The sequence below is a fragment of the Lactuca serriola genome, chromosome 9 (assembly GCF_051521515.1).
Source record: "Lactuca serriola cultivar US96UC23 chromosome 9, Lser_US96UC23_V15, whole genome shotgun sequence".
NCBI classification, from domain to species: domain Eukaryota; kingdom Viridiplantae; phylum Streptophyta; class Magnoliopsida; order Asterales; family Asteraceae; genus Lactuca; species Lactuca serriola.
The window spans coordinates 28,965,667-28,976,640 of record NC_136416.1 but is presented as its reverse complement, the minus strand read 5'-3'; the positions used below and the strand labels follow the sequence as shown (position 1 = coordinate 28,976,640).

At 34.7% G+C, this 10,974-nt stretch overlaps 2 protein-coding genes across 12 annotated transcripts; both read left to right on the top strand.

Moving 5' to 3' along the window:
* Positions 1-3,586, top strand: LOC145072708 (uncharacterized). 11 transcript variants are annotated; one of them, XR_013691103.1, is made up of 6 exons: positions 1-397; positions 486-992; positions 1,119-1,194; positions 1,756-1,833; positions 2,254-2,308; positions 2,456-3,586. XR_013691103.1 is itself a non-coding variant. In XM_079019173.1 (5 exons), exons 2-5 carry the CDS (start codon positions 883-885, stop codon positions 3,404-3,406), a joined length of 432 nt encoding a protein of 143 aa, XP_078875299.1. In that variant the 5' UTR covers positions 1-397; positions 486-882; the 3' UTR covers positions 3,407-3,586. The 11 variants fall into 11 exon arrangements, 2 of the variants coding, with proteins under 2 accessions (XP_078875299.1, XP_078875298.1); XR_013691106.1 differs by having other exon boundaries at positions 1,756-2,308; positions 2,456-3,017; positions 3,094-3,586; XR_013691105.1 differs by having other exon boundaries at positions 505-992; positions 1,756-2,308.
* A 1,302-nt stretch (positions 3,587-4,888) lies between these two features.
* Positions 4,889-5,625, top strand: LOC145075477 (uncharacterized). The gene is made up of 2 exons (XM_079021712.1): positions 4,889-4,959; positions 5,280-5,625. The coding sequence occupies exons 1-2, from the start codon at positions 4,889-4,891 to the stop codon at positions 5,623-5,625; spliced, it is 417 nt and encodes a 138-aa protein (XP_078877838.1).
* Positions 5,626-10,974: the final 5,349 nt, after the last annotated feature.

The window sequence follows — 10,974 nt, the reverse complement described above, 5'->3', positions numbered from 1 at the left end:
TAAGGAATAGTGCCTAACCAGGATGGGTTTAACTCCTTGACCATGGTCACCGCTTCATCTGGATCCTTCCGAAGATCGACTTCCTTCCATCCTTCCTTATCGCCTTTCAATCCACCGCCTCATGCTCTCTCCATCTGATCATGATGACGCAACCCGAACGAAATAGAAGAAGATTTTGGTAAAGGGTGGTCGAGACACCCCCAACGCATACGACACACCCCTAACGCGGTACCATGGACCTCCGTTCACTGGCACGTACCACCATCGTCATCGCATTCGGACGATCAGTCGATCTTCGACCGCTGCCTTCTTTCTTCCTTCACAGTTCCCGGAATAGCCCTAAAGTGATGGAATAGCCCTAAAGTGATGTCTACATGTTATATTCGTTCTTCATCAGGTTTCTATTTTGGGATTAATTGACCCGCTGCTTTTTATTTTATCCTAATGTTCATACGATTTTCGGTATTGTTTTTTATACACCAAAGGAAATCAGTCTACTCGCAGAGTTCTCAAGAGGGCAACAGGCGACTGAATGCTTCAAATCGAAATCCCTTCGTGGAACGAAACCCTACGAAGCGTTGTGATTATGGAGACAGAGGAGGAAGCGTCTGGACAGATGACGGACGAGATCTACACGAATGGCGTTGACGATGAGTCGCTGTCGCAGATGCAACAACGTAGACTGATTTTCAGTGGCGAGCAATTCGATATCGACGCTTACGCCGCTTTATACACAGGTCGTACTAAAATTTCGCGCTTGATATTCATCGCCGAAAAATGTGGCAATGTTTCGATGCAGTTAGAGGCGCTTCGAATGGCTTATGACGACATTAAGAAGGGAGAAAACACACAGATGTTTAGGGAAGTTGTTCAGAAAAATCGATGGACGATTGGGTCCGAATTACAGTTCGGATTCGGGTTAGATGGACGCGGTGGACCGTAGGGCTGACCAGAAGAAGGAGAAACCTAAGAACGAGCTTAATGCTTACAGGGTAATATATTATTATCTGTTTAGTATCAAATTTTATGATCTGTTATCTATAAGCGTCTCTGTATAGGTTATCAACAATTCAATATCGTTGAAGTTTTTTGTTTAACTTTTTTTTTTCCAATCGTAGGGTTTTGGTACCTTTCAGGTAGCGTTTCTAGGTGTGTTGGTGCTATCTTAATCCTCTATAAAGGAATAAAAAAAAGGTAATGGACTCGGTACATTCACAAGACTGAAATTGGTCTAGAAACCTCGGGCTCTTATAGTAAATTTGAAAAGTTAAGTTTAGGATCATAGGATTTTATTACATCTTATGATTAAATTAGAAACAAATGTCTGTTAAAGGTTGTTAGTGATCGTGATCTGTAATTGAAATGGCGCCTGAATGTGAGTAAGGTTACAAATATCTACAAGTTCTAAAGGAAAATATGATAATTGAACAAAATATAAATAATAGTACTTACGATATTCTTTCTTGTAAGAGGTAGCTACCTGAATCGAAGATTAGGTTGATATGTATACAAACAGACAAACAGGGATCATTTGCTTTTAGGGAATCAGTCTTCTGAGTGCTTTAAAAGATAATAAACGGAGCATTGTATTGTTTGGATGATGAGGAATCAAGTATCCATTGGATGGTTTTTAGGTTTCAATTAGATTAAATTACATTACCGGTTCTCAAGTATAATTGATTTTTGCATCTTCTATAAAATTTGCTCTTCTAATTTAAGTTCACATCTGACGGTTTCATTACATTTTTTTCCCAGGGTATTACTGATCTGTATCCTAGAAGAAGTAATATTGGGTGATGGAATTGCAAGAGAAGTGCACCTTACAATAAAGTGGTGTGTATTATTTATTGTGTCTTAAAAATGTTTTCCAAAATAGAAGATACCGGTAATTCTTAGTGTTATTCATACTTTATTGATGGATACCATTTATTTGAACGGTAGAAAAAGGTGTGAAGTTTATAGATTGGCTATAAGTTTTATTTCGGGAGGGTGTTTTTTTAGATTTATGATATCATACTAAAAATTTTATCTGTCATTCATTGTAAAACTTTTATCTGCCATTCATTGTGCTACATCAATCATTTTTTAAAGATACGTGTAAGAATTACTTTCAGATAAATTAACTACAAAAATAAAAGACAAGAAACACAACATACTTGATAGTTCTTCCCAATTTAGTTCACTGTTATAAAATATTGTAAAAAAAATCTATTAAGTCTATTTTTTGTAGTAATATGAAGATGCATATTGTAGTTAAAAAAGCTCATCTTGGACCTGTAATAGCACTTGCATTTTCAAATGATTAAAGGTTTGTTTATGTTCTCTATTTGTTTATTTATTTAACTATTTATTTATTTATTATTAGTGTTTTTTTTAAAATTATATAATTTTTTTTATATAAATATACAAGGCTTTGGCTTCTGTATCTCTCACATGTTATAAATCTAACTCGTAGGGCTTCTGGATTCCCCCGACAAGTCGTTCATGGTTTTGCTGCTTTACATGAACACCAATGTTATCTCCAAACCGGATATCACGATTACAAAGCCACAAAAACGCATCTGTTCTCCCATATGGTAAATGCTCTCGCCCGTCTGTTTACCATTTCTTCTACATTTGCAGGTTGTTCTACCGGGAAAATAGAGACAACAACGGTCTGTTCCTCCGATTCAGCTCTTGCCAACGATTCATCCAGGTACAATTTAGAACGAGCTTTACAAAATTCTCGAACCTTTCTTCAACTTTATCTGTTTTACCCTTTCGTTGCTTCTCTTGCTTTCCAGATTTGTTTTCAGCTTCTTTATAAGTTTTTTTAATTGATTGGTTATGTTTTTAAATTTTCAGTAAATTGGTTAGACTTTTAATGGTTGGTTCCATGTGATGTTCATGTGGCTTTTTCGCCTTCAGTCGGTAGTAAATGGTGATTGTGGATTGATTGAGTTTCAAGTATGGTTATTGAGTTTTGGGTAAATAAACACAACGATGGGACCATTTGTTTGTGCAAAGTCTAATTTAGGGTAATCTTATCAACAACCAATTCAGTTTTTTTTGTTTCTTAAATTCTTTTTATTGATTTGATTATTATGTTTTAAGGGTTTTTGCTATGAGCTTGACTTTGATGCACGAATAATTCAACTATTTTTTAAGAAACAAGGCTTTAATGCAGCGTATGTCCTATGTCGTGTGATTTCCGTAACTGAAGATGTGCCGTACAGAATCCAATTGATTCAAGGCAACTTTTAAAGGCACAATAAGCTATTAAATTGATCTCCTACACTAATTGAATCAAAGCCTTGATAAATGGCAGTGGAGCAAAACCATATTTCTGTTTCACTTTTGTTTGTAAATCTATTTTCTTTATATTTAAAAAAATATTTTTATAACTTTTGTTTTTGCATTTAGATGACATTTTTCATTGTTAATGAAATCGAAGAAGACAGTGGAGGGATGGGGTAAGTATGAAGATGTTCTTTCTATATTTATTGTAGATTGCATTGTACTTTCATTTAAAACTACCTGGATATAAGATTGTATTTTTATTGTTTTCAAAAACCTATTCAAATATAGCATTGTACTTCTTTTGGTAGCATGATCTATCATTACATTTCCATTCATCCGATAGACGGAAAATTACACAGAATAGCAACATACTTTAATTTGGATACCCATTTATGCAATGTACTTCATTATTTGTCTCAGAAAACGAACACATTCCGCCCCGCGCAATGCGCGGGTAACCCCTCTAGTTGTAATCGTCATGCGCCACCTAACAACTTCGGTTATCGTCGTTGTGCTTCGCCATAGCTCACCGATGTTGTCACACTCAGTGTAGTGTAGTGTAGTGTAGTGGTGGTTGTTGGGTTGTATTGCTAGTGGACCTAGTGCAACTAAGGGTTAAACATGCACAAAGGGAACGGTCTCAGGCCAAACCCGAAAAAAGATCGAGACCGAACCGGTCTAAAACGAGACTGGACCGAGAAAAGACAGTTCCTAAAAAAGACTGGCTCGAGACCATCCAAGATCGGTCCAAGAAAAACTTGACCGTTCTAAGATCGATCCCAAAAAGACCGGACGGTTCAGACCAACACAAGACCATTCCGAGACCGACCCAATACTGGTCTAATACCGATCTCAAAAAAGACAGGAAGCCAAAGTTTATAAATATATTATTTTTATATTAATTACAAAATTTTTAATCACACACCATCCAACTTCATCTGTTTTTTAAACTTTAGTGTATCATTTTTAATAAATTTTAATCTATCATTTTGGTGTTAATCACATATTTATTAAGGGAAAAATTCGAAAAAACCAAAACATAAAAACCAAGAAATATCGAAACCGGGCCAAAAGAAACCCAAAAACCAATCGAAAAAACCAGAAAACCGAACCAAAAAAAGCGTACGGAAAAAAGATTGGACCGCTCAGAAACCAACCATAAAAGATTGGACCATTTCGAGACCAACCCGAGACCGATTCGGCACCACAAATGTTTAGCTCTACTATGGGTTTCCTTGGCATGTCATTGTTTTCTAAGGCGACACGGAGTGGGCAACGCCTAATGGTGTGATTGTGACGTGGCTTGCAGAAAACAACGTTAAGACGCCTTCAACACCGCCCCCTATTGCGTTTTGGGCGTTATGGCAAGAGGCGTTACCGTGGTAACGTAAGGAAACAACCTTTTTTTGAGTTGTTTTTTACTGCAACGGTCATATTTTCGACCATATGCAAACGGTCACAATTAAAAAAAATCCTTCTATTATTATAAATACAAAAAAATTTATCTTCATTTTACCTTCATCATATTTTCAACAAACTCTTTCAATAATCTCCATTTCTTTCGATTTCAAAATTTTTATTTTACCTTAATACTCTATTTAATTAAAAAATGGAACCTTTTGATCCGTTCCATCCATACCATCATGATATCGATGAGGATAATATTTTTGTGGGTATGATGTATCAATATGTTACCGACATGATACCGCCAGAGCCAGATCCACTACTGAGCAGACGTGCGACATTGAACAGAGATCGTGAAGAATGACATAGACGTCTAGTACACGATCATTTTGCGGATAATTGTGTCTACCAACCAAACGATTTTAAAAAAAAAAGTTTCGTTCGCAGAAAAATGTATTTCAACAAATTGCCAATGCAATGAGTTATTTGAAAATTTTAATATTTGCTCTTTAGATTATTAAATAATTGTTTTAAAAATTTATTATATGTTTTTTAGATTATTAAATAATTGTTTGACAAATTTATTATATGTTTAGGTATGAATATTTCCATCTGAGGTATGATGCGAGAGGTAAACTAGGTTTTATAGAGTTGCAAAAATCTGTTGCTGCAATCAAGCTTGTGGCTTTGGGGGAATCACCAGATTCTATTGATGACTATATGGAAATGTTAGAGCGAACTGCACGAGAAAGTTTGTATAAATTGACGAGAGGTGTTATCGAAACCTTCGGTGACAAATACTTGCGCAAACCTTCATTGAATGACATACAACAACTATATGCGGTACATGAAGAACGACATGGTTTTCCTAGAATGCTTGGAAGCATTGATTGCACAAAGTGGATATGGAGAAATTGTCCTATGGCGTTGAAAGGTCAATAAACTAGTGGTCATCTTGGATCGCCTTTGTTAGTATTAGAGACTGTTGCGTCACAAGACTTATGGATTTGACATACTTTTTCGGAGTTGCGGGTTCTAACAACGACGTAAACGTTCTTGATCAATCACCAATATTTCAGGACCTTTTGACAGGAAAGACACCATATGTTCCTTTCACAATAAATGGCCATGAGTATAAGTTCGGGTATTACTTCACGGATGGAATATACCTAGCATATTCCACATTTGTGAAGGCGTTTCGGCACCCGATAGAACCAAGAGATAAATTTTTCAAGAGAAGACAAGTAGGAGCACGTAAGGACGTGGAACATGCTTTCGGAGTTCTGAAAGCAAAATGACACATAGTTGAACATGCGACACGAGCATATGAGTTGGACACACAACGAGATATTATGTATGCATGCATGTATCATTATACATAACATGGTGATTGAAGATAAAAGACGAAACATTGCAGAGTATTCGCCTACGAAACCCGCACACATTCAATTTCAACCAGTGACAACAAAATACTTATATAGAGTCGTTGATATTCAATATCAACGAAAACACAAACAAATTCAAGAAGACTTGGCAGATCATATCTATGATGACACAAAAGTTGAGTAATTTAGATCAAAAATATAATTTGTTTCGTTTTTTTTTGGATTATAAATATTATGACATAAATAAAAAAAAAATCGAAATATAGAAACTAAAAGCGTCAAAAAAAAAAAAAAAGGGGTATTATTACATGTTATTTTATGTTGCTTATTTCCATATTTTTTGTGTTATAACATTTATTTATGACTAGGATGATGATGTGACATTTTCTGGGTGTGATATCATGTAATAACATGTTGCCCACACCTAGCAGCCTAATATCTTACTTTTTCTTTACTTTTAATGATATTAAGACCATTTAATAAAATAATTAGTGATACTTTGTCATGAACTTGGACCATTTTGCTATTTATTGGTCGAATTCTACCTCTTAGGACCAAATGCTGCTTAATTTCATGTGCTCAATTTTCTTATCTTTTTATTTTTTATTATTCTATTTTAATATAAACGCTTTTCTCAAATCATGTTTGGATGTATTTCGTTAGTTATATCATGACTTGACCACTTTAGATTTAATGGAGGGTGGGTACGATGTCGTATTCTTTGTCATTTGAAATGGAAGTTGTTAAGGGCTTAAGGCCCCTATTTGGTCGAATGTATGCCATCGCATCCTAACAACGCCACAACGGTAACGGTTGAACTCTAATTTTTTTTATTTTTTTTTTCATTACGTATCCAACAATATCCCAGTTTCCAAATATGCCCTCCATTTTTATTGTTTTATAACAGCATAACTAAAAACGATTTTTGTTACTTATTTAACTCAATGTATAAATTGTTTGTATTACATTTAATTCGTGAAATATGTTTAATGGCATATTGTCTCGATTACTATATTAATGGTTTAAAAAGCTTAACAACAATCCATATGGTTTGCAAAGGGTTTCGCGAACACTATTAACTTTGTCGACTGTGCATTATAAATATGACATTTTGGCGGACTATTCTCGAAGCTTTCTTATTTCTAACTTCATTTTATATCATCATTTCATGATATCATTTAGTTTCATATTAGTCCAATATGTGCGTATTGCACATAATAAAAAAATATACTTAAAATCTTAACAAATATATATTATTTAAATATATCATTAACATTATTGTTAGTTCTTATATAATAAATATTATAATAAGTTGATATAAACATTGTTTGTTTTGAATTATATGGTAATATGAATATTTTTTAAAATTCTATAATCTCAGTTATCTTGATACTCTTAGTGTAGGTTAATGATAAATAAAATTAAATATAATATATGGTTTAATAAAATCTATAGTTGTTGTTATGATTAATTAATTTTTTTTAAAATTTATTGGCATAAAATTTTAATTTTTATCGTTGCAATTATTTAAAACATTAAATATTGTTTTTGTTTTTAAATGTAACAATATATTTTTTTAATATATAATGTTACTTTTAACTATTGTTGTTGCAAATTATTTAAAACAATATATTTTTAATTTGGTTTCAAAAATTTAATTTTTTTAAAATTTATTTGATGAATATTATTAGTTTCTTTGATTGTAATTATTTAAAACAACAAACATTGTTTTTGTTTTTAAAAATAACATTATAATTTTTATGGGTAAATCTCCGGAAAAGTCCTAATATATCACCATAATTTACGAAAAAGTCTCAAACTAAAATTTGTTTACGAAGAAGTCCTAATTACCGTTAAAAATGACGATTTGACCCTTTTTTCTCCGATTTATCGGTTTCAATACTTACCCGGTTTCATTAAAGTACCATTATTTTACCATAATTTCATTAAAGTCCCTTTATTTTACCATAATTTGGGACTTATTTGTAAATTATGGTAAAATAATTGGACTTTAATGAAACCGGGTAAGTATTGAAACCGTTAAACCGGAAAAAATGGTCAAATCATTAGTTTTACCGGTAATTATATTTTGTGTTTTGGTCCATTTTAATGAGTTTTGAGTGAGAATTGGGAATAACGTTTGCAACTTTATTACTCTCCGAGGTCCCAAGAGCATTGTATGTTTTAGATCTGGACTCCGATACCTTTTGATCAAGTTTAGAATGTTTTCTTGGACCTCATGAACTAGGAAAGTTTTGATCTTTTTCCTTCCTTTTCAGCCATGCAAGTTATTTTGGTCATTTAGGCCATTTTGGTGTATTAAAGTTCAGATCTTGAAAGCTTGAGACATTATTATGGATAAAGTTGGAAACTTTATCCATCTAAACATTATGTTGATTTAGATCTGAAGGTTGGAGACTTGGACTTAATGGATTTAGCTGAGAAGGATGCATTCTTGATCATTTTGAGACTTAAAGACTAGATCTTGGTTGTTTGGCCAATCCTAATGGATAAAGTTGGAAACTTTATCCATTATGAAGCTATTTAGGAACTAGATCCGAGGTTATAGGCCTTGGTCTACAAAGATTAAGCACTTAATGTAGAGTTTTGCCTTCTAACCAGAAGTCACGAAGTAACATAGGGTGTCTTACGACGTGATGGTGTCTAGAATCGCGATTGCTTGTCATTGCATTCTCATGATGTGACCAAGGAATGGTCAAGACGTGACGTTGACTTTGTCTAAGCTGACCGTTGAACTTGTTGACAACTTTATGCCTTTACATGCTTCATGGGAACCCAACATCCTATTTTTCACATTAAGACTCACTTTAAACCCATGCATGGTGCCATAAAAACCATCAAGATAGCATTTTTATGCTTCTAACATGCCAAAGGGACTTAGATCTAACATTTCTAACCTTTGGAGTTGCTCAAACTCACAAAAGAGGATCAATGGACCAAAAATGAACTTATTACCAAACCCTAACTCAAATTAGCAAAAGGATTAGTAAGGCATGAGCTTTTTACCTCCAAAAGCTTCTCAAGGTGATGAAGATGCAGGATCTAGAAGCTCAGTCACGTCCAAGACTTGTTCCCCACCTTCTTCTTCTTGCAAACACACCAAAAGGGCTACTTTTGTCACTTCAAGATCAAAGATTACCTCTAATGGCAAGTTAGGGTTTTGGCGACGTTTAAAGGCAGTGGAGGTTGATAAGAGTGAGGTCCAAATGTCATAAGTAAGCTTAAATAGGGCTCATGCTTTAAGATTAGGGTTTTATCTCAGGCTACGTACGCCCCGCGTACACCTTAGTACACCCAGCGTACATGGTACAAGCCCGCATACAGAACACACCAATACGCTAAGCTTATGTATGCCCAGTATACGGAAGGACCCCTTTGCAAAAATAATCTTATCCCAAGGGCTAAAAAGTAACATACCTGAATTCCGAGTGTTACAAATCTCCCCCACTTGAATTAGACTTGTTCTCGAAGTCTGCTGCCGCAAACAATTCTGAGTAGTGCTTTCTCATCTCGCCCTCCGGTTCCCACGTCCACGCGGAGTCCTTTCAGTGCTGCCATTGCATCTTCACTAGACTCACCACCTTGTTACGAAGAGTCTTAGTCTTCTTATCTAGAATCACAATGGGCTTCTCCATATAATTCAAGCGCTCGTCCACCTAAATTTCATCTAGCGAGATCACTGCAAAATCATCGGCTACACATTTCCACAATTGAGATACATGGAAGTGTTGAATTAGTGTCTAAGTCCATAACTATTTTGGTATGTACTTGACCCGATGGTGCATGGTCCTTTTGGGTTGCCTTCACCAAAGCAACTTGATAGGATGAATTATGGAGAGAGAGAGAGAGAGAGGATTAATTATGATTTATTAATATATTATGAGAATAATATATTAAAGGAGAAATCATATTGTTTAATTAATATTAGTCAAGAATTAATAAGAATTAATTTAGTGGCTAAAGGACATTAATTAAATAAAGGGGACTAGAACTGTCAATTGTGTGATAGTTAAATATTAGGCTAATGGACTCCATAGAGGATGGAGTGGACGAATTCTATGGGGAAACCCATTAGAAATCGTCCAAGGCCTCTAAGGAGGGAGTCCATGGGTTGCTTAGGGCCTAAGCAGTCAAATTAGGGTTTCCTTGTTACATAACCCTAATAGCCTCACTATTTAAGGACCCCTAGGGCACCAAAAACGTGGCCAACTAACTCCTTAGGGTTTCTACACGTTTTTGGGTGTCTCCTCTCTTCTCATTCTTCACCCTCTTCCTCTTGGTGTTTGTGAGCCATTAGAGGAGTGACACTTGTGACTCTAAGCTTTCTAAAGCCATTACAAGGAGGATTTGAGATTGTTATTGCTACATAACAATCAAGGTATGATCTAAACCCTAATTCATATTTTAATATCATTATTATATGCTAGATCTAGGGTTTGAAGTCTTGGATGAATCGCATGTACAATAGAGAAACCTAGATCCAAGCATTAGGGTTTGCATAAGCACATAGGATGTTCTTATGGATAAAACCCATCAGTGGTATCAAAGCCTTGATTGGTTTCTATTGTATTGATGCCTAGTATATTCATTCTTTCTGTAAAATTGAGTTTTTGGCCATCTGCCTGACAAACTCGTCGAGTCCCAATGTGGACTCGTCGAGTAGGATGAACTCGGCGAGTCCATATGGGGACTCTGCGAGTTTAGCTGTCAGACAGGCGGATTTTCGGGATTTTTATCTATTTTGACTTAGGATAATTGCCATAATTATTTAAAATTAATAAAATACGAATTTTATTGATTCCTTATGATTATCTTTGTCAAAATAAAAGATTTTGGTCATCTAATTAGATAATTGTAACCTTATTTGATAAATGTTAAATTATTT

Excerpts from the sequence above, each read along its gene's own strand:
- LOC145072708 (XM_079019172.1), top strand. The coding sequence starts at position 883 with ATGGACGATTGGGTCCGAATTACAGTTCGGATTCGGGTTAGATGGACG. Across the intron at positions 993-1,755 it reads ACGAGCTTAATGCTTACAGG|GGTATTACTGATCTGTATCC; the intron begins GTAATATATTAT and ends TTTTTTTCCCAG. Across the intron at positions 2,696-2,844 it reads CTTGCCAACGATTCATCCAG|TAAATTGGTTAGACTTTTAA; the intron begins GTACAATTTAGA and ends TTAAATTTTCAG.
- LOC145075477 (XM_079021712.1), top strand. The coding sequence starts at position 4,889 with ATGGAACCTTTTGATCCGTTCCATCCATACCATCATGATATCGATGAG. Across the intron at positions 4,960-5,279 it reads AATATTTTTGTGGGTATGAT|GTATGAATATTTCCATCTGA; the intron begins GTATCAATATGT and ends TTATATGTTTAG.